Below are 23,440 nucleotides of genomic sequence, written 5' to 3'. Positions count from 1 at the left end.
TGCTCAATTGTTCAGATCTATTTAGTCTGCTTTCTTCGAATAATTCCTTGGCTTCGTCAATATTTTCAATTTTTTGTTCCTTGCCATGACAAAGAGAGACTTTCTGGGATAAGCCAACGGAAGGTTATGTTTTCTTTTATTAACATTCTAGTAAGAAAATAGTGCTCCCTCCTGCTTTTTGGAACCTGTTTTAAAATTATTATTTCTTTAACTTTATAATCTAAGCTTTGATTTCTTGTCCATTTTAAGATGTCATCTCTGATTGTCTTTCTTGTAAATTTTATATGGACCTCCCTCGGTAAATTATGCTTTTGAGCAAAGCTTGTCTGTACCCTGTAAAGTTCATCAATTTCTTTTTTTAGTTCCTAGGGATCAGTCTGTAAGATCTCTCCTATTATTTCCACCATTTTCGTACCTAAATCTTCATCCTTTTCCTCCATAATATTTTGGAATCTTAGCCCGTAAGAGGTGCATTCCAGTTCCAGATGGGTTATTGCCTCGTCAAAGCCCCTATTCGTTGCACTGTTATGCTCTTCAAAATCTTCCATTTTTAGCTCTACTACCTCCATTTTGCCTTCTACTATTTTTATCCTTTGATCGCTATCTTTTAAGGTTTGCTGTATGTTTTTGATTTTCTCATCCATTTCTTTCATTCTTTCTTTCATCTCTCCCATTTCGGCTTTAAGGTCTTCATGTTGCTATCTTGCTTCGTCTCTGGGGTTTTTGCATGAAATCATGTATTACTGACAGTGAATCTTGGATAGTTTGAAAAGTAGGTTGTGCTGAAGATTTCTTTTTTGCAAGTATGCTTGTTATTGTCTTTTGGTGGGTTGGAGATTTTTGTGAGGCCAATGATAAAGTGGAGGCCTGTTTTTTAGAAGTTTTTATAGTTGTGGTCGTATTAGACATATTAAAAGGGCTTCTAAGCTTCTTCCTTGGGCCTGCGATGAACTTAAGGTTCTTCCAAAATGGCATCCACTTGTTTTATGCTTATGTCCAACTGTTGGTTCTAATTAATGTAATTATTATTTTTTTATTTCTCAATTAGCAAAAATTCTTACCAAGGTTCAGTAGATATCTAAAAACACATATAACTATTTTTATCTTATACAGTATAACTTTAAAAACTTGTATAGTTATTAAAGATATAATTCTTAAATTAGCATAAAGTTAATTAGATTTCTAAACTGATTACTAAATTTATTATATTAACCAATTAATTTCTTACAACTAATTACTTTCTAATAATCCGCTATTAATTGCTACTCAGTCTAAAAATACTAAAATAATCTAAAAATGCTAACTAACATACAGATAGTTGCTTACTTACTATTGGTTACAGATAAATATTATTAGTTACCTAGTTACTTAAGTACTTAATACTTAATTAATTAGTCAATGTTAATAGTAGTCAAATGTCTAACGCAAAAAGATAATAATAGCAACAACAAGGCAAGAACATATAATAAGAGTTGAGGGTTCACCAAGCCAGAAGAGGGAAAAAATGCAAGTTTAGCAATTCATTCTATTCATAAAAGTAATCAGAGGGAAAGAGAGAATAAAGTGGAGGGGAGAAAACAAAACAAACTTCCAAATATACTTCTGTCCAATCCTTCTTAGTCCATAAATTTATGTCCAATCCTTCTTGGTCTATAAATTTCAAACTGGCTCCAGTTGGTCAAGGAGTCAATAAATCAGGAAAGGTCCAAATAAATCAGGGATAGTCCAAATAAAGTTCCAAAAGTGAGAAGGATTCCCAAGTTTAGTCCAAAATAGAAATACAGTCCAATCTTCGCCAAGTATTCCAGAAATCGTAGTTAGTCCAATCCAAAGGTGCAGTCCAATTTTCGCCAACTAGTCCTATGCAATCAGATCTTCGCCAGCTAATCCAAAGTTTATAAATCCAATCATGTCATCCAGTTAGAGTCTCAAAAGTTTATAGTCTCGAAGACAATTGTTCAGCTCCACTGTGTTATTTTAGCCCTTTCTTTCTCTTTTCTCTTCCATATTACAAACCTATTTTACACTGTCTCTTTAAATCTGTAATGGCGTCATCGTCATGTGCACAAGAAAAACAACCAGCCTGAATCTCACCAATTCTATCTTGTCTAAATCCAGCTCCTAATCCCTCAGATCCTACATAAAAAAGTACTCTTCCCAGGAATAGGACCGCTGGAGTTTAAAACGTTAATGTTAATCTTTTATTCTTATTGTTCTTAATATTAAATCGCGGCAAAATATAAGTTCTGGTTTGTAAATTTCCACTCGCTCTGGCTTTTAAATCTGATAACTTCTCTCGTTCCCCTTAACCTTCAATTTTTTTGGGGAAAACTTATCCAGTGGATTCTTTTTTCCTTTTTTACCTTTTCTTTTCCTCTGGTGATCTTTTTACTCCGATCGACTTCTGTTTAGAAGAACCGTTGCACTTACCTGAACGGTCTTCTCGCTGCACTGCAAGGAGAGTCCAACATGGGTTAATCTTCAGCCTAGCTGGAAGGGACTGAGTTAAAAATTAGCATAATTTACTGGTCCAACCCCCATGCTGCCCTTCCCGGGTCAGTCTTACAATAAAACGAAGTCATAGTGATAGTAAACCAAAGAACTTTATTAATCAACTAACTTGAAATAACTCAAACTATGACAACCCTGAGACCCTGGGTCCAAACAGCCGGGTGGGTTTGGACTCTCCTTGCAGTGCAGCGAGAAGACCGTTCAGGTAAGTGCAACGGTTCTTCTCCACTTGCACTGCTTCGGAGAGTCCAACATGGGATATACCCAAGCTTAACATATTAGGGGGGGAAAGGCTGGACCAGGGGCGCAGTATCGGTGCAAACTCTCTGCAGTACTCTGCGTCCAAAGGCTGCTTCAGCAGAAGCGAAAGTGTCCAATCTGTAATGTTTAATGAATGTATTAGGTGTGGCCCAAGTTGCCGCACGGCAAATATCGTCAATCGGGGCCTGTGTCGTCCATGCCGCTGAAGTGGCCGCACTCCTTGTTGAGTGTGCTGTGATGCCTCTTGGTATCGGTGTAGACCGTGATTTGTATGCCGTGATAATGCAGGAACGAATCCAGCAACTAATTGTCTTGGGCGAGACTTTACTCCCCATAGATGCTGGAAAGTAGGAGACAAATAGGGCTTCCGTTTTTCTAAAGGTACTAGTCCGTCTAATATAAAGTTTGATGGCCCGTCGAACATCCAACTTGTGCCATCTTAGTTCCAGTGGATGAGACCCCTGGGCACAAAAGTCCGGTAGCACAATGTCCTGAGATCTGTGAAAAACCGTGTTCACCTTAGGTAGGAAGGCAGGATCTGGTCGGAGGACCACTCTGTTGGTGTGGAAGATGCATAAGTCCGGTCGTACTGATAATGCTGAGAGCTCGGAGACCCTCCTTGCCGATGTGATTGCCGTGAGGAAGGCCGTCTTTAGTGATAACAGACACAGCGGTATCTCCCTCAAGGGTTCAAAGGGAGGCTCCGTGAGGGCCTGTAACACTAGTGGCAGATCCCATGTGGGGAAACGGTGTATAGTAGGAGGTCTGATGTTCGCTGCTCCTCTAATGAAATCCCGAATCCATGGGTGCTGGGAAATTGGAGTAGCAAAGTCCATCTTAAGTATTGTGGCAATAGCTGCCGTTTGTCTGCGAAGTGTATTTGGAGCCAATCCTTTATCCAGGCCGGCTTGTAAAAACTCCAGAATCTGGATCACTGATGGTGACTGAGGGTCCTGATCACGAGCTCTGCAGAAGGAGCAGTAAGCCTTCCGGGTAGCTTGGTAAATCCGTGTTGTGGAAGGACGGCGTGCTGCCTGTATGGTGGATATCACCTTATCCGGGATCCGTTCCTTCCTTAACCTCTCCCCCTCAAGTGCCACACGGCAAGACTCCACCACTGGGGGTCTGGGTGGCAAATTGACCCCTGCATCAGTACCACCTTGTGATGTGGAATGCGCCAAGGGGGAGAAATTGAAAGGTCCACGAGGTCCGCAAACCAAGGGCGTCTGGGCCAGTGAGGAGCCACCAGGAGAATTTCTGCTTGCTCTTGTAATAGTTTGTGTATTACCCTCGGTATTAGGCAGATGGGGGGGAATGCATACAGCAGACCCCTTGGCCACGGGCAGGCTAGAGCATTGATCTGTTCCGCTCCTGGTGATGGGAACCTTGAGAAGAACCTCGGTAAGTGAGTGTTGTGGCAGGTGGCGAATAGGTCCACTTCCGGAGCCCCAAATCTGCGCACAATGTCCCGAAAAAGATCTGAGCTCAGGCTCCACTCTGTCGGGTCGATAGTGGTCCGACTGAGCCAATCCGCCTGTATGTTGGAGGTGCCGGATATGTGCTCTGCTCGTAGAGATGCGAGATGTTGCTCTGCCCACCTGAACAGGGATTGAGATTCTCTCATCAGGCGGCCTGATTTCGTGCCGCCCTGATGGTTGATGTGTGCCCTGGTCGCCACATTGTCTGTAAGGATCAGCACATTTTGGCCCCTCACCAGGTCCGTAAAGTGTCGTAGAGCCAGGTGGACCGCTCTGAGTTCCAAGTAATTGATGTTGGGACATGCGAGGTCCTCTGGACTCCATAATCCTTGGGCCATCCCTACCTCGGAATGAGCTCCCCAACCTGAGAGACTCGCGTCCGTAGTTATCGTCACCTCCTGTTGTAGTAGGAACGGTGACCCCTGATGTAGCGCTGACGACTTCCACCATGGGAGCGATCGGCGTACCTCTGGTGAAATTGACACCAATCTGGAAGAGTGGCTGGTCCGGTTCTGTTGAAAAGGAATGAGAAACCACTGCAGTGGTCTGGCATGTAGCCTGGCCCAGGGAACAATGTCTATGCAGGATATGAGCACTCCCAACAGTTGGGACAGAAACGCCAGTGTTACTGTACGGCTGCGTTGTAATTCTGTGATCAACGCCTTGACCTTGACCTGGCGGTCTGACGATAGGAAGACCTTGCCCTCCATGGTGTCTATGTTGGTACCTAGGTGAGGTAAATACCTGGTTGGTATGAGATGACTCTTCTGGTAATTGATTGAGAACCCCGCCTCTGCCAAGGTCTCTATAGTCTCTGACAGGTCGCGTCGTGCCCGACTGGAGCTGCTGGACAGTATGATGATATCGTCCAGATACGCCATCAGGCGTAGAGGACGTGTCCTTAGCTCTGCGGTGAGGATGTCCAATAACTTTGTAAAAGTCCTGGGAGCTGATGATAGGCCAAAGGGCATGGCCTTGTACTGAAAATTGTGGTTTTCAAAACAAAACCGGAGGTATTGCCTGGAATCTGGATGCACTGGGACATGGAGGTATGCCTCTTTGAGGTCTATTGACGTCAGCCAGTCCTGTTGACGTATAGCAGCTAGTATAGTCCTTAGAGAGTGCATCTTGAACCTGCGGTATTTTATGTATAGGTTCAACTGCTTCAGGTTGAGGATGAGGCGGCAACCCCCTGAGGCCTTGGGTACTATAAACACTATGGAATAGTACCCCTGCTTCTCCTGGTGTGGTGGAACCTTCTCGATGGCCTTGATTTGAAATAGATGATTAATTTCTTGGTAGAGGAGGTTGCGCTTGTGATTGTTGGAAAGTACCGGACACTCCAGAAATCTGTTTGGAGGGTTCAGGGCAAACTCCAGGGTGAGTCCCTGAGTTATAGTGTTTATGGCCCAAGTGTCGGTGGACATAGATGCCCAGGAGGCGGTGAAGTGCTGCAGCCGCCCTCCTATGGGAACTATTGTGGTAAAGTCATTTGTTCCTTCTAAAGCCTCCCCTGTTGGAACCTCGATAGGTCTTCCTTGATTGTTGGAACTGCCTGTTCCGATCTCCAAAGTTACCCCTGTCCCCTCTGTAGGGCAGTTGGGAGTAGGACCCCTGTGAATATGATCTTCCAGCCTGGGGTGCAGAGGAGGAAGATTCAGCTCGAAAGGGCTGGCGCCTAAAATACGGGGCAGTGCGTCTTTCCTGCCTTCTGTAAGTTCTAGGCATGACTTTCTTCTTGTCCTTGTCCTCCACAAGGACCTTGTCAAGAGATTCTCCAAACAACTTTGACCCATCAAATGGGGCCGAGGCTAAATGCCCTTTGGATTTGGCGTCAGCTTGCCAAGTCCGGAGCCAGAGTAATCGTCGGGATGATTGGTTTGCTGCTAGAGCTCGTGAGGAGAAACGAGATGCGGACAGAGTGGCATCCGCCGAAAATTCCGCAGCAGCTAGCAACTTATTAAGGTCCTGCCTTAAGCGACCCTCCTCAGGTCCCAGCTTCGAGAGCATTTCCTGGAGCCAAAGGACCGAAGCTCTGTTAAAAAATGAGGCTGCCGAAGCTGCTTTGAGGGCCCATGCCGGCATCTGGTGAGCTTTTTTATTTATTGCCTCAGCCCTCCGGTCTTCCGGTTTTAGGCCGTCTGCCACATCGGAAGGTACTAATGCATTAGATACTAGGGCTGCAATTGGAGCATCTACTGATGGAAATTCAAGTAACTTTTCCAGTTCTGGCTCAAATGCGTAAAACTTACGCTCAGAGGCTGTTGGGTCTAGAGCAGCTGCTGGATATTGCCAAGGCCTCTGTACATTGTCCAAAAAAATTTTAGGGGCTGGTATCAGGTCAGCATCCCTTTGGAGCTCCGTGAGCACCCTCGAGGCCGGAGGAGGGGCTGATGCTGGATCTGTGGGCTTCTCAGGGGTGCCCAAAGCCACAGTCATCTTTGCCTTATTGAGCAGTACACGAAAGATAGCGGGCCTAAAGAGGCCTGTATACACTGGCGGTTCTGGGGGTGCCCCTTCATCCTCAGACAGGCCATCATCTGGCTCTGATCCCTGTCCTCTGAATGCAGGGTCTTCAAGGAATGAATCATGCGCAGGTGACGAGGGGGCTGGAGCTGCCCAAATATTCCTTTGCAGGGAAGGAGGAGGAGGGTGTGGAGAGAGAGGTGGTGCACTTGCCGTGTATTGTTGTACCCCAGCTGCTATGCCATGCGAATATGCTGAAGCGATCATATCCTGCAGGGCTGGTGGTAGGCGTTGCCAGGTATCTGGAGATGATCTGAGCCCCGCAGCTGTTGGGGTGAATGTGGCAGTAGGTAATGGTTGAGGGGCCATGTGCCATGCAGGAGAAACAGAGGGTGGCCTGGCAACCTCAGGTCTCATGGGTTCTGCCACCTGGGATGGGCCCCCGAACCTATCTGGAGACCAGTCCTTGTCTGTGGCCAAGCCACTTCCCTCTGGGAGTCTTGGGGGGGTCCCAGTTATCATGCCCCCACTCTGACCTGGCACTGAAGAGACAGCGGTATTGCATTGCTTCTGAGCCTCTAGTTGCTCCTCCAATGCCTTAATTCGACGCTCGGCCTCTCTTAATCCAGATGATGATTGAGAGGTTTTTGACTTTGCCTTTGAGGAGTGAGTCTTCTCCTTGGCTTTTGCTGCTGAGGGCTCTGCTGTCCCCTGCTGTGGAAGATCAGCCATTGGGGAATTAATTCCAAGCCTCCGCAACGCAAGGGTAGAGAAAAGAACTTTTTCTGTTGTTATAACAAGTATTACCGAGCGAAAAATGGCCACCGCTGTTCTTTTCCTGTGTAACAGGAAATCCGGTCTCTTTTCTGCCCCTCTAGGCATTAAGCCAGAAATCGGCTGCTCCAAAATGGCGGCGCCCTGTGTGCCGCGCCATCTTCTAATGGCCGCTCCCTCACGTAGCCGTCTCAGGCGGCAAAAGGGAATTGTCGGATTAATTCCGATCCCGGGCGGCGTTTTTGGGCGGGAAATTCAAATTCCTGCTCGCCCTGGCCCAACTTGGTAGAAAAACGCCTTGCCCTGAGGTATGGCCGCGCAGGCCGGGGACCTCTGCCGATAGCGGTTTGTGGCAGGAGATTTGAATCTCCTGCTGCTGAGTCCAAAGAAACCGCTCCAAAGGACGGTATGGCCGCGCAGGCCAGGGACCTCCATCTCCGGTAACACCAGTCTTGGGAGCTGTACCCACGCAGGGAAGAGGCTCTGACCTGGGGAAGACGATTTAGGGCAATACTCCACAGAGCAGGGGCCCAATCACCTCAAGGTGAGCTGCTCCATGATTCTGGAATAGAAACAGAAAGGAGAAAAATCATTAAGCACATTTTATAATCAAAACAGATAAATTCAGATAAGTATACAATTAAAATCAATTAAAAACCAAATAAAAACCAATTAAAACTACCCCTAGACACTAAGAGTCCTAGGAGGAAAAACTCATGTGTCCCTACACTATGACTGAGTTTTTTAGACTGACCCGGGAAGGGCAGCATGGGGGTTGGACCAGTAAATTATGCTAATTTTTAACTCAGTCCCTTCCAGCTAGGCTGAAGATTAACCCATGTTGGACTCTCCGAAGCAGTGCAAGTGGAGAATGTTTTTTTCCCTTCCTCCTTCGTGGTCATGCTGCTATGGCTGGGCGCCCGCCATGGCTGGTATCCGGTTCTCCTTCCCTGGAGCTATGGGGTAATCCCTTCCAATCGAGGCAGTGAGAATCTGCCTCTTGGGCTCCAGGAGAACCCCTGTTCTCTGATCAGACCCTCCGAGCCTGACCAAACTGCGAAATAGCAACCTCCAGGTAGAAAAAGGAGGTTCGGGGATGGAGCTCTGTCTCCTGCCTCCCGTTGCAGCGCCGTTGTCACCCAGAACCTAATAATAATACTATGAAAATCTATCTGAACACCAATGCATCAATTAATATACTTCCATATTTACTTTTCTATAATTTCATTCAATATTTCCAAGCTCAATTAATTTTCAGGCACTTAGCATTTACTATTATTAACTTTCAACAATCTTCTACATTTCCAAGTATATTTTAAATTCATAATGCAAACTCATAAAATCATACAGTACATATCATTAACCCTTTATTTATCCTATGTATCTTCCATTAATTTTACCTATGTAATTCTATATAGTTCTAAAATTCTAATCCAATTTTACGAATTAATACATCCTAATATTAAACAACACCTAAATATATCTTTTACCATCATTCCATAATCAATCCATATTTAATAATCAATCATCCCTCCTCAAATTTCTACCATACTTGCCAAAGGGAAGAAACCATGTTGTTTTTCAGTAGCCTGCGTTTTTCTTTTGATATTTGTTATTTTTCTTTTTAATTATAAGCTAGAAAAGGTTTTTACGCAGCTGAGAGACATGAAAATTAAAGCATATTAAGAAATTGGATTATTGAAATCTGCAGTAAAGAAATTTTGTTTTTTGAAAACCCCACCATATTTTGCCTCAGAGAATTTGAAAATAAAATACTGTTTGTCTATAACAATGACCTTGGAATGGGGCAACTCTATCAATATCAAAATGCCTCTTAAATAGTTGAGCTAGTTTTAAACTAGATTTTGATTTTCTTTCTCTCTTTCTTTCTTCCTTACTCCCATTCTTTTTCTTTCTTTCTTTCCTTTCTTTCTTTCTCTCTTTTCCTTCCTCTATCTTACATGATGGATGATTACTAAGGAAATGGCAGTATTAGTTGGTACCGGTACATGGTGGATCATATTCAATTTGAGATTATGGATAAAAGGATGAATTTGGTAATGAAACTGATTTGCGACAACTGATGGGACAAGGGAAGACAATATATATAGGTAGTAGAATCCGAGACTGAGCTATAAGGAATAAATTGGAATCATTTTATAATATGTAAATAGAAATATTGCTCTTGAATTAAAATGGTATAATACCCCCAATTTGGTGGTGGGGTGTGAATGTTTGCCTGGTGGTGGGCACCAATCACTGAACACTTGTTGCATGTTGTGTGTGAGTTTTATATTCTATTTCTTAAAATCAATTTAAAAATTAATAATAAAAAAGATAATTATTTAAACACAATTAACATTAAAACATTTAGTTTTTCTAATATCTATGTTTTTCATCACATCTTAAATCATCATTAAAAAATCAGCCATATTACTAGTTTTCATCTTTTATATTTATATCATTTTCTTTTTAATTTAAGTATATGTATCTCATTTTATTTCTAAACCTTATATGCTAATCGTATATGAGAACCACTTAAAATGATCATTCAAACACAATCACATTAATACAATTCAGTCAACTAGAATATCTCTTCAACCATTTTCTTTTGGTCTCTCAAAAATTCCATCTCTCATAACTTCCTCTCCCCCCCAAGTTTCCTCCAACCTCTTAGGATCTTCCCACTATTACATCTTTTACTTCTTAATTGATTTTTTTTGCAGTATGTATTTTCTCCTGTCTACTCTTTCACTGTAACTCCCAGTGAAATCATTTGTTTTTTGCTATTTTTTGTCCTTCTATGTTTTTCTCTTGGTTCTCCAAAACCATATTTTCTACATATTTTGTAGATATATTTTGTAGATGATATTTTGTATCATCCAACTTCACTTCTAGTTTCTCATCATCTTTTATAAGTTTTAAAACTTAATGTATAGTTTTTGAGATCTCCATCAACTCTTCATATATCCACAATTCTATTTTATCCATCTTATTGTCTTTAGGGTTTTGCTATTATAACTTTCTTGATTCAAACTTAATGTCCATATAGTCTCTTAAAATTTTTATTTTCTAGTATCCAAATGCCCAGTTTTATTTTACTCTAGTCGAAGGCTTATTATCTTCCACTAACGCTAAAGTCAAGACCAAATTTTATAGTTCAAAGCAATAAGTCCTTGTAGGTTTTCATGGTTTCCAAAATATTTTTCTGTAAACAAGGTCAATCCATAGTTGCACATCATTTTTCCTCCCCCCACTTTGTCTTCCACCAAACTATTATAATGTTCTCTTTCCACAGCAGATGGCATGCTCAAATTACCCAGACATAGATAATGTTTGTGTTAAAACTTCGCAAAATACTTTAAATCCAAATGTAAAATGTTTTCTTCATACTCTTTTTTCCCTTTTTTAATTATTCTCTTTATTTTTACCACATCCAATTGTAACAATCACAATCCTTTTGGGCTTTAGGGTTTATAATCTCCATTTCCCCCCTTCATTTGTAATACTTCCAATTAGCCACTAATTAGCTGCTAATTTCTGCTCCAGGCTCTTTTACAGTTTCATTTTAAAGTTTCCTTTTATCTGTAAATTGGTCAATCACTCACCCAGTGCCATCACCTTGTTCACTTGCCACTCCTGCACAGTACTTAGAGCAAAGCAATCTTTACATCCCAACAATCCACATTTTCTTCTTCTTGCTTCTTTCGATGTGGCTCCCTTAGCTTCTTAGGCAATGGCTGCTATCCTCAGTTGCTGGTTTCAGAGGCTTCAGTCGACCCTCCAGGGAAATTGCCTTTTCCCTGTTCGCATTGGCTCACATCTCTGTGGATAACACTGTTCCTCCAGAACAGTTTAGGTCAATAAAGACTTAAATCCGTTAGAATTCAATGTTTCTCCGGCAGCCCCGAAGAATCAGTCATGTTGCCATGGTGCTGGTCATGCCCCACTCCTCAGCTCTGCTTTCTCTCTAATGCCAACCGTTTCCTTGGCAGCTCTTCCAATAAGTGGACAAATTGTTTCCTTGACTTTTCTCTTATTTTTTTTCCCATGTTGAAAGAAACATTTTTATTGTTTTTGACATTTGTTGCAAGTCTTAATTCATTCTGAGTCAAAATCTATTTTGAGGCCTGAACAATTTATATAATTTGTAATTACTATGCTGCTGTTGTTTTTAATTTTTGAGATAAATTATATAGATATTCTGAATCTTAAATGTAAGAATCAACAGAGAAGCCAAAATACCAGATGTATATATTTAAAAACAAAGTGCATGGAGTTTTTTCACAGTTCCAATTACAACAAAGCTTCTTTATTGGGGGGGAAAAAGCAAATTTTCAAAACAACAAGTTGATATTAAATAATGAAACAATATGAAACAATACTTGGAACAAAATTATATGCTTTATCTGATATGAACAACTCTTTGTGCAACTGGGAGCCCCAGTAGGGATGGAAATATTTCAGTTATCAATAATATTTATTTATTGAAGATAAGTAAAATTATTGCATAGAATATTTTCCCAAGAAGATATAGGACTTTGGGGTTCTACACATGAATTCTATAGTATAGTTCTATAATAAAAATGAGAAATGTATGTTTAGTCAGTTTAATCATCATGTTTAATCAAGACTTGATCAAATAAGAAAAAATACTTACCCCAATGCCACCACATGGAAGCCTGACAAACAGTGATGTCAGAGAGCCTAGAGAAATCAGAGTAGAGTAAAACATCATTAACATTACAAAATACATATGATTTAGGAGTAATTTAAAAATATGTCATCAAAACGTAGTATAGAGTAGACCCATCCATTCCTACAGTAATATTAGATGCTTAATATGACACTGATTATCTCAGTCTCTAAACTTGACTCAGCTGCATCCTTCCTGGAGCAAGTCTATAGAGAATTTGGATTGGGTCTTTAATGCCAAACAACAAAAATAGAGACAGAAATAGGATTTAAACTCTTAAGAAAAGATTGAGTGTTTAAAAATATTTGATATTGATATTTTAAAATTAAATCTGCTCTTTTACCTACAATCTTCTCTTCATAAATAAATCAGCTTAAAAGCTCAGTTGGTCAGAAAGTTTTAAACAGGTTGAAACTGATGTAGTTAACACTAGGGAAAGGATAGAATATTGCCTGAAGCATCATCCCTCCTGCAGGATTGGTACCAAGGAAACAATCCCTATTGAATATTCCTTCAGTGACAATTGGCAAGGGATTAGATGCTGGGTTTTCAGTGAGATGCAAGGAATTTCAGGAGAAACTTCTCTAGGTAGGGTTGGGACCACTCTGAAGTGTACAACAGTAAATGCGATAAATAAAGATTTGCTCTCAAAAGTGCCACTTTAAATATATTTCTGATATTCACTTAAACTTCAGTAATATTTGGATCACTTGAGTATATGGCGGGGTGAAATCCAGCTGGTTCTGAGAGGTTCTGGAGAACTGGTACCAGAAATTTTGCACAGTTCAGAGAACCAGTAGGAAAATTTTGAGTAGTTTGGAAAACTGCCAAATACTACATCTGGCTGACCCCAGAACGGGGTGGGAATGGAGATTTTGTAGTATTCTTCCCCTGCCACGCTCATCTAGCATGCCCACCAAGCCACACCATGCCCACCATGCCATACTCACAGAACCAGTAGTAAAAAAAATTGGCTTTCACCACTGATATATGGGTATTATAACTACCAGATTATCTAATTTGAGCATGGTGATTCTTTCTCTCCCAAATATTATATCCTGGTAATTTCGTAACTATGATTTGATGGAGGAAGAAAATAACACTAGTCTAGAAGAATTGCTTCTCTTTGATTAGGTATCCCATCAACTTTTTAAATTCCTATTTAGAACAGGAAGTAGCAGACAGGAACATAATTCAGCAGATAAATTCCTTAACATTATATAACAGTCTTAGATGACAGAAATGACTAAAGACTCAAGGTATGTCATTTTGGAGAACATAGTCAAGATTAGTTGTTTTCAGCACTTCATAACCATCTGTCAACCATAAGATAGGAGGATGATCACCTGATGAGGCCATGGGGCAGGACATCACATTAACCTGACAAACAAGTATTAACCACCAGCCAACACAAGTTTGTCAGGACAAATCATGCCAAACCAACCTCATCTCATTCTTCAATCAATTGACCAGCAAAATGCAGTGGACGTATTATATCTGGACTTCAGTAAAGCATTCGATAAGGTGGACTATAATCTACTACTCTGGAAATTAGTGAAAAGTGGGATAGACAACAACATAATCAGATGGATTAACAACTGGCTGACCAACCACACCCAATGAGTAGTCCTCAATGGGTCCATGTCCACATGGAAAAAAGTAAGCAGCGGGGTACCACAAGGATCAGTCCAAGGCCCTGCACTCTTTAACATATTCATCAATGACCTAGACAAGGGAATAGTGGGGGAACTAATTAAATTTGCAGATGAAACGAAGCTGACAGGAATAGCCAAAACTCCAGCAGATAGGCTCAGGATACAGATAGATCCTGACAGATTAGTATAGTGGGTCCAAACGAAAAAAATGAAGTTCAATGCAGGGAAAAGTAAAATCCTATGCCTAGGTAAGAAAACCCCAAAACATACATACAAACTGGGTGAAACCACACTCAACAGCAGTGAGTCCGTGTGAGAGATCTTGGAATCTTAGTAGACAGCCAACTAAACATGAGCCAGCAAGGTGCAGCAGCAGCTAAAAAAGCCAATACAATCCTAAATTGTATCAACAGTACTCTAGGTGTTAGACCACACCTAGAGTACTGCATTCAGTTTTGGTCACCACACTACAAAAAATACATTGAAACACTAAAGAGGGTGCAGAAGAGAGCAACCAGAATGATAAGGGGACTGAAAACTAAAACATACGAAGGAGACAAGGAACAATGGTTGGAAGCTGACCAAGGAGCGATTCAACCTGAATATAAGGAAGAACTTTCTGATGGTAAGAGAGATCAACCAGTGGAACGGCTTGCCTGTGGAGGTTGTGAACGCTCCAACACTAGAGACATTCAAGAAGAGATTGGACTGTCATTTGTCTAGAGTGGCATAGGGTCTCCTGCACCAGCAGGGGTTAGGCTGGATGACCTACAAGGTCCCTTCCAATTCTAATAATAAACAAACAAACAAACAAACAAACAAACAAACAAACAAACCTGGTGATGGGCATTGGATGTTACAAGAGCTAGAAGGCAGGTCGTTACAGTAGAAGATGCCCCAAATGTGTAGTTTCGGTAGCATGTTCCAAATCCAAGCTCGCTCTCAGCCATTGGACAGCATATCCATGGAAGCCCTAGGGTTTGTCAGATCAGTCAGTAATGAAGGTTCCTTTATCCTTCATTGAGAAGGAGCAAGTTGAACTGAACTCCAAGGAGGAGAGCCTGCTCCAGCTGAGTAGATTCCTTTTGGTTCACATGCACCTCCACAGAGAGCTCTTCGGGGGAAAACCTCACCTGTGTATGCCTCCAGCGGTAGCTGTAGCTTCCAGCCTCTTCAATGTCTGCTGGGCTTTGAGGTCCGGAGGGGAAGAAAAGGCTACCCCTTCCAAACGGATCCCTCCTGCTGTGTTTATCAAGCAGGGTTGCCAAAAGCAGAATTGCTAATTAACCAATTAATTAACCTGCTCACTAACCAATAATGGGACCAACAGAGAGCACTGCACGGCTTGTAAAGTTCTCAATGCAAACAGCTACTTTTTTTTACTGTTCCATCAATAACAGCTCAGCTGCGATTGAGGGAGAGAAAAAGAAGGAGGCTACCCCCTCTCCTAGAGTTTTCTTTCCAGGGAAAAATAAACTAACTATAGTAGCTCCAAATCAGGAGCTAGTAGCTCCAAATCAGGAGCTAGAAAACCCATGTCCAAGAACTTCAGCTGAGTTGGATAATGGAGACTGTAACCAGGGAAGTGTATCTTCAGTAATTCAACCCAGCCATAGAGCTAGAGGACTAGAGTGGCCCATCCTGAACTCCCCTTTGATCAGATCATGGAGAACGGCATTTAATTGTCCTTTAAAGAGCTTCCAATTTAAAGTCATGCCATTTGGTCTACAGGGAACTCCTGCCTTGTTCATGTAATTAATCAACAAAGTGTTGTGTGAGCACTTATACAAAGGGGTCCTCGTCTATTTGGACGGCATTCTCATCTTCACTGAGACTCTTGAGAAGCACTTCAAACTGATGCATCAGATACTTAAAAAGATTCTCATAGTCAAGCTATATACAAAACTGTCCAAATGCAAATTCCACAAGTCCAGCCTAGATTGACTGGGATATTGAGTGTCTAGTGAGGGCATAGAAATGGACTCAAGCAAAGTCAAAGCTGTTCTAGATTGGCAGCCGTCTTGCACCCGTAAGCAATTCCACATTTCCTGGGGTTCGCAAACTTCTACAGATTGTTCATTCCCTCTTTTGTTGAAATTATCCTCCCAATTACCGAGCTATTAAAAAACAGAGGGGAAGATCAAACAATGATCAGGTCAGCCATTCCAGTGGACCCTAGAGTGCCAGAAAGCATCTGAAACCCTCAAAAGACTATTTGACAAATTCTCAAACACCCACACTCATCCATTTATCGTCTAAGCAGATGCTAGCAATCTGGCCATCATCACAGTCCTCCTCCAAAAGAATATTCAACCCTGCACCTACATCTCCAAAAAACTAACAAAGACTTAAAGGATGTGGGTAATATGAAAGAAGAAGGCATATATAGTTTAATGGGCCCTGTTGACATGGTGCCACTTTCATGAGGGTACTCAAGTACCATTTGAAGTGTGGACAGATCACAAAAATCTAGAGGCCCTTAGAAGCCTGCAGAAACTCTCCCAAAGCAAGTTTGATGTGCAGAATATTTCAACCAATTCAACTTCACATAAGTATATCCCTTGGGGGCAGGAGGAGAAACCTTCTAGCAGATGGCTTGTTGCGAAAGCCAGAGTACAACAGCAAACACCAGGAAGTGGTCCGTGCCATGCTTCCCTCCTCTCAATCAGTGACACAAGTTACCAGTAAAGATCTAAAAGAGACTGGTACATCACAAGTTTTCCCAGGGTTTGACAATAATTTGATATGTGCCATATTTAAAGAGCTTGATAGTTGGCCTCCTGATAGTAAAGAAGAATACAGTCCTGTAAGAAATGGAGTAATTTGTTCCTGCACTGCCTTATAGCCATCTGGGCCTGGGGCTTTGCCTGTAGGTAGTGACTTGATGGTTTTTTGTACTTCCCCTGCCCTGACTGGGCTGTTTATTGTCTCTAGTTGTTCTATAGACCCTCCGAAGGAATTCCATTCCTTTGGTATCATTTTCTTTTGTATCGGTGTAAAATTGAGTGAAGTAGTCTCCTAGAATATCTACTATTTCCTTGGAATTAGTAATATATGTTCCATTGGGTCATTTGAGCCTGTGTATATTTGTCTGTGGTAATGTATCATTTGCTATATTGGCCAGTAGTTTGCCAGATTTATTTCCAAACCGGTGAAATTTCACTTCCAGTAAAGACTGTACAAATGCCTCCTTCTGCTCTGCTCATATATTAAAGGCCCTTTGGGCCTCAACCCATTGATCTTTGTTTAAAGTGGTTGGGGATGCGAGGAAGTTCATATAAGCAGTTCTCAACTCGGCAGATGTCAAGGCATATTGCTGTCTTGTTATCTTTTTTATTGATTGGACATGGGCCATAATTCTACCCCGTAGAACAGCTTTTGCCGTTACACAAAAGAGAATGTGATCTTGGGCATGTATATGGTTGTCACTTACATATTCATGCCACTGACATATTCATTCTTGAGTAACAGGTCAAACATTCATCTTTTAGTAGAAAGGATGGGAATCTCCAAATATAATTGTTACCTTTTGGGTATATTTCTTGCATATTTAATGAAACAGGTGAATGATCTGAAATTACTAATCTTTAATATTTACTGATGAGGTCCTAGGTAGGAGGGATGGGCTGAGTAAAATATAGTCAATACATGACCATGAGTCATGGGGGTGTGAATAATGGGTATATTCTCTCCCATTTGGATGTGTGAAACGCCAACTGTCCAGTAGTTGGGTGTTATCTAGGAAGTCGTCAAGTCTGGGTTTCCCCCAGTGTATTTACAATGCCCATATTTTGTTTCCTATCCTCCAGCACTGAGACAACTTCATTCATATCTCCTCCCAATATCTTATTAGGGAAGGGATCTCCTAATAACTGGGATTGGATCTCTGTATAATAAGTATGCTGGCCTGCGTTTGGGGCATACAAATTATATATATTAAGCTCCCCTATTGGACTAGACATTCTGACATTTAAAAGTTTACCTGCATCATCGGTATCTATTGAGTAGATTTCATGTTGAAGATTTTTATGGATAAGCAACAAAACTCCTGCTTTCCTTTCCCAAAGAGCTTAATACCTTTCCCACCCATAATTTATGCATCCTAAAAAAATATGTTTCATTCAAATGTGTTTCTTGCAATAATGTTGGGTCTGCATTTAACCTTTTTAAATGGCATAAAACTTCATTCTTTTTGAAGGGGACCTAAGACCTTTCAAATTCCAATTGACCAACTTCATATTATGGGTGTTGGTTTATCCCAAGTAATGCTTGTTCAATGTATAGTTGGGTATATGACAATTCAAGTATAGTTTCAGTTATATTTTTCATTATGATATTTGTTTTAAGGTTAATTTTGATTTTAGATTTGGTTAGTTTTAATTTTAGATAGGAGATCTTCTAAAGAGATCAACCTTCTAACTCAATAAAACAATAGTAAAAACACAGAAATTCCCAATTAACTAATAATATTTCTTTACATTTTAAACGGCTTCTCTTTTTTCTGGTACTAGTTGGCCATCTCCTTCTTCCCGCTCCAATAATTGTAGTATTTATATGTAACAGCTTCCCCCCCCCATTTAAAAATGTAACCAATTGACTTTGAACTGGTAAGAAGATAATCACCTCCCTTCTCCATGTGCCATCTTCAGTCAAGTAGTAGTATTGTCTTTAAGAATGAGTAATCAAAGTCTAACATGTGTTGTAAATTGTTGAATGTCCGTTCTGGATGTTGGAAAGTAAGTGGCTTATCTGAGATATTTTAGTTCCTATTGTGTGGATTGTAGATTGCCTTGGAAGGTCTTCCTTTTTCTGCTGAAGGTGTCTTATGTCCCAATGCTGGCCAGTCTTCATTTTGTAATGGAGTAGTGTGGGTTTTTCCAAATTTGTTGCATGAAGTTCCCTCTTTTCGGCGTTGCTCCTTTGATACCAGAGTTGATGGTAAATCCCGGTCTGGAATGATTGGAGCTCTGGATTGCTTTGCATCTTGGTCTTCAAGCAGAGATCTTGGGCTGCGTGACTATTTCGTCATTAGATGGCAGTAGATGTCTTTGAGCTTCTTCTTCCAAGTTATAAATTGTAAAAGAGCCATCAGAATTTCTGATTTTTAAAATGGCTGGATAAAGTAAGTGAAAACGCACCATTTGTTTTCCTAATGTAGAGCATATTCCACTAAATATTTTTCTTTTTCTTGTAACCTCTGCTGAATAATCTGCAAATAGGAGGATTTTGCAGCCTGTCACTTTAACTGGGTCTCTGTGATTTCTATAGGTTCTCAGCAATTCTTCTTTCTCCACATAGTCTAGAAATTTCATTATGACCTGTCTAGGTCTTACAGCACCTTCCTTTGCATTGTCCAAATTTTTGAGGCATATCGCCCCTATTCTATGGGCTCTTGCTATTTTGAAAGGGTGAGGAAGACCCAAAGCAGCAGGTAAGTCCTTTTCACAAATGGCACGCAATGAGCCAGGGTGGCGCAGCAGGTAGAGTGCTGTACTGCAGGCCACTAAAGCTGACTGTAGATCGGTAAGTCAACGGTTCAAATCTCACCACCGGCTCAAGGTTGACCCAGCCTTCTAGCCTTCCGAGGTGGATAAAATGAGGACCAGGATTGTGGGGGCAATATGCTGGCTCTCTTAAAAAGTGCTCTTGCTAACATGTTGTAAGCCGCTCTGAGTCTAAGGAGAAGGGCGGCATAAAAATCAAATAAATAAATAAATAAATTCCTTTGCAGGGATATCTTCTGTAAGACCTACCATTCGGAGGTTATTCCTTCTGGAGCGATTTTCTAAGTCCTCAATACGTTCATATAAATTGGTAGTTGCTTGGATTACATCTTTCAGAATGCTGTAGTTTTCCTCCACTTTTGTTTCTGTTGTAGTTAAGCGTTTGTCTGTTTCTTCGAGGCGCAATCCCTGTTGTGGTACATCAGCTTTTATAGCATTTAGAGTCTCTTGTATTGTATTTGTGAGTGTAGCTTTAAGGTCTGGAGCAAGGAGTTTAGCAACTTCAATTGCCATGTTACTGTAATCCGGTGCTTCAAGGGTTAGTGTAGTTTGAGTACCTTGCTCAGTAATTAAGGCTTTTGCTTGGGAGGTTTGTTTTCTTTGAGATTTAGGATCCTCAGAGGGAGGCGCCATTTTGGAGAGAGTCATATTCCCTTGTGCTCTGTTCAGCTGTGATTCTAGGTTTGTGTCCACTCCGTAAAAGGTAACGTTCCATAAAATACAGAGGCACCAGCGGTGGAATTTCCCACCTGCTAGGAACCTGATTTTTGTTTGTATGAGCTGCGGAGCAGGCTTTCTGGGGGAGGGTTGAACAGAGCTCTCAGCTCAAGCTGCCTGCATACCAGTGCCGGAACTGGAAGCCCCTTTGCATTCTTTTAAAATACTTTTAATCCCATCCTTATTGTTTTTATAAAGACAGCAAACATACCTAATATTCCTTATTTATCAAAATGAAATTCAATGGTGAAAAAAGTAAGGTTCTATATTTAGGCAAGAAAAACAAAATACATAGGTACAGTATGTACTTTGCTCACAGCAAAGGGCTACCAAATTTTTTACTACCACACTGTGGGCGTGGCTTATGCAAGATGCCCTGCATTTTCTTTCAATGTAAATTGGGTGTTCTGGGCTGGAGCTCCATTTTCACTACCCCACTGCGTTCCCCCCGTGCGGGCAGTAGCCCACCTCTGCTTGCTCAATAGTAGTAACAGTGAGAGGGATCTTGGAGTACTAGTTGGCAATCATTTAAATATGAACCAGCAGTGTACTACAGCTGCCAAAAAAGCCAACATAGTTCTAGGCTGTAGAAACAGAGGGATAGAATCAAGATCACATGAAGTGTTAATACCACTTTATAATGCCTTGGTAATGCCAGATGCGGAATACTGCATCCAATTTTGATCGTCATGATGTAAAAAAGATGTTGAGACGCTAGAACAGGGGTGTCAAACTCTATTTCATTGAGGGCCGCATCAGGGTTGCCTTTGACCTTGGGGGACTGTGGTGGATGTGGCCAGGATGGGCGGGGCTAGCTCGACATCACTAATGTCAGGCACATCTGTGGTGGCCTGAATACATTGCCAGAAAAAATGGCAAGCTCTGTTTCCGGCTGCAACAGCCTTCTGCAGCCCTCCCGAGTTCCGTTTTCACTGGCAGAGGCACCATGGGTCAGTCCTTTGTTGTTTCCAAGGCGGTCCTACAGCCCTGACCTAAGCACCCTATGGGCTAGATCTAGCCCTCAGGCCTTGAGTTTGACTCCCCTGCTCCTGAAAATGTGCAGAGAAGAGCAACAAAAATGATTAGGAGACTGGAAGCTACCAGACACTGCATACTGTGTATATGATTTTCAATTCAATGAAGAGTACCCATAAAATGTCCCCAAAAGGAAAAATAAATTGCAGAAAGCATGTCTTTATGAGAAAGCTTGTCAAGTAAAATGTACCAAAGAATACAAGATCTGGATTCCTATATTAAGTAAGCTTTATATCTATAGATTCCCAAATCAAAATGAATAACTAGAAAGCAAGTAACATTACATTTTCTGTACCTAACAGTTTCCTGCTGTCCAGTTTCTGTCTGTTCAGAGGGTTGGTGCCATAAATCAGCGTGTATGCTTCTGAATGCACAGTCTGTAATTCTTCTAGAGTTGCTTTTCTTCCACGGATACACTACGAGAGAAAAGGAAGCAGTGAAACTCCATTTCCCTTGATGAAAAAAAGCAGCATCCCAAATAAAAAATATAAATAGTGTACACAAATACCATTTACCAAAGAGATTACAAAACCTCTATATTTTAATTCTGAAATTTTGAATAATTGTATGCAAAATAAATAATTTTAAGATGCTTGCTCTTTCGGAGACAAAAAAACAAGAATATTCTTATCACAAATTTCTGTTCTAGGAACCTCATGGAATGAGGTAGACATTCTTTGACTTAGAGATTGTACTTCCTTCTGGTACTTATAAAACAAGATCACCTCTATCAAGAGGAGGAAATGCCCATATTGCCAATGTCAGAATGACACAAACAAATTGCTATTAACCTCCATGCCATCCTAAGTCCTTCTAGAGGTTTCTAGAAGAGAAATTATAGAAAATGTACATTTTTCCAAAGTTTCCAAAAAAGTCATTATAGACATAATAGAAAAATTAAGGGTGGCAGAATAAGATCAGGGACTAATCCTAGAATTTCTAAAAAATCTTCTGGACAAAAGGTTTAAGAAGAAAAGGCATGGTCAACTTTATAATATTTGCTGAATGCATAAATGGAAGACACCATACAGATGTATAGAATAGAAAAATTCCCTTTAAAAGCCAAAATTCCTACTCTCCATAAATGAATGAAAGCTAAACCATCTTAAATCCTAAGGAAAAACAATCTTTAACCCATATGTAGATGAAAAACCAAGGGCATGTATATCACCTGTGATGTTTTCATACAGCTGCTCTATTCAGACAGAAATTGGCAGAAATGTTTGCCAATTATATTATCTGAAATAAACTGCACCAAGGGTACAGTAGGGAAGGAAGAAGGTAGCATTGTACAGCATTTTATTGCAACTAAGAGAAAAGGGAGCTTCTTAACTTTTATGAAATACAATTTTATATGGTTATCATATAAAATACACAATTCAGAATTTCACCAGTGTAACATTAGGTTTAAATGGCTGCACCTTGTTTCAAAGTGACAGACAAGACAGTGGTGAAATAGCACTACCATTAGGATTGAATTTACCAGTGGCATTATCTTTGGTGCATTGTTACATTTCTTGATTTTTAACAAAAACTTTTGAAAAAACAGTCAAACTCAACCCATGAATGTTAGAAGGCCCAATTTTAATCCATCAAGCTTATAAGGAATATAGTACAGTGATACCTCATCTTACAAACCCCTCTTCATACGAACTTTTCATGATACAACCCAGTGTTTAAGATTTTTTTTGCCTCTTATTCCGAACTATTTTCACCTTACCAACCTGAGCAGCCGCCACTGGGATGCCCCGAAACGCTGGGATTTCCCTGAGGCTCCTCTCCCTGGGATTCCCTTCATTTTTGCTTTGAATCCCAGTGACAAACTCCCCCCTTCCAAACTGCATAGGGAAAAACTCATGGAGCTCAAGAAAGGAGAAAGGTGTGGGAGAAATGAGCAGAACGGGGTGGGCAAAAACAGGAGGGACTCATGGAGCTCAAGAGAGGAGAAAGGTGTGGGGAAAATGAGCAGCAGGGGTGGGCAAAAACGGGAGGAACTCATGGAGCTCAAGAGAGGAGAAAGGTGTGGGGAAAATGAGCTGAAGGGGTGGGCAAAAATGGGAGGGACTCATGGAGCTCAAGAGAGGAGAAAGGTGTGGGGAAAATGAGCAGAACGGGGTGGGCAAAAACAGGAGGGACTCATGGAGCTCAAGAGAGGAGAAAGGTGTGGGGAAAATGAGCAGAACGGGGTGGGCAAAAACAGGAGGGACTCATGGAGCTCAAGAGAGGAGAAAGGTGTGGGGAAAATGAGCAGAACGGGGTGGGCAAAAACAGGAGGGAAAGACCTTTGGAGCTCAAGAGAGGCTCTTTTTGCCTTGCTTCATTGGGACTGTCACCTCTTGCCAC

General features: G+C 41.3%; 1 protein-coding gene across 6 annotated transcripts in view; it reads right to left on the bottom strand.

Annotated features, from left to right (window-relative positions):
* The window catches only part of LOC139156524 (histone deacetylase 4), an 815,291-nt gene that overhangs the window by 269,645 nt on the left and 522,206 nt on the right, over positions 1 to 23,440 (bottom strand). For all 6 annotated transcript variants that reach the window (XR_011557327.1, XM_070732257.1, XM_070732259.1 and 3 more), the window contains 2 exons: positions 21,393 to 21,513; positions 12,151 to 12,197 (listed from right to left, as the gene is read on the bottom strand). Coding sequence is in view for 5 of the 6 variants with exons in the window: in XM_070732257.1 (XP_070588358.1) it covers positions 12,151 to 12,197; positions 21,393 to 21,513 (168 nt within the window). In the remaining variant the exon portion in view is untranslated. The remainder of the gene's footprint in view (positions 1 to 12,150; positions 12,198 to 21,392; positions 21,514 to 23,440) is intronic.

This window comes from Erythrolamprus reginae, chromosome 1 (assembly GCF_031021105.1).
Source record: "Erythrolamprus reginae isolate rEryReg1 chromosome 1, rEryReg1.hap1, whole genome shotgun sequence".
NCBI classification, from domain to species: Eukaryota; Metazoa; Chordata; class Lepidosauria; order Squamata; family Dipsadidae; genus Erythrolamprus; species Erythrolamprus reginae.
Note: the sequence above shows the minus strand (reverse complement) of the source record. Positions and strands in the feature narration are given on the sequence as shown.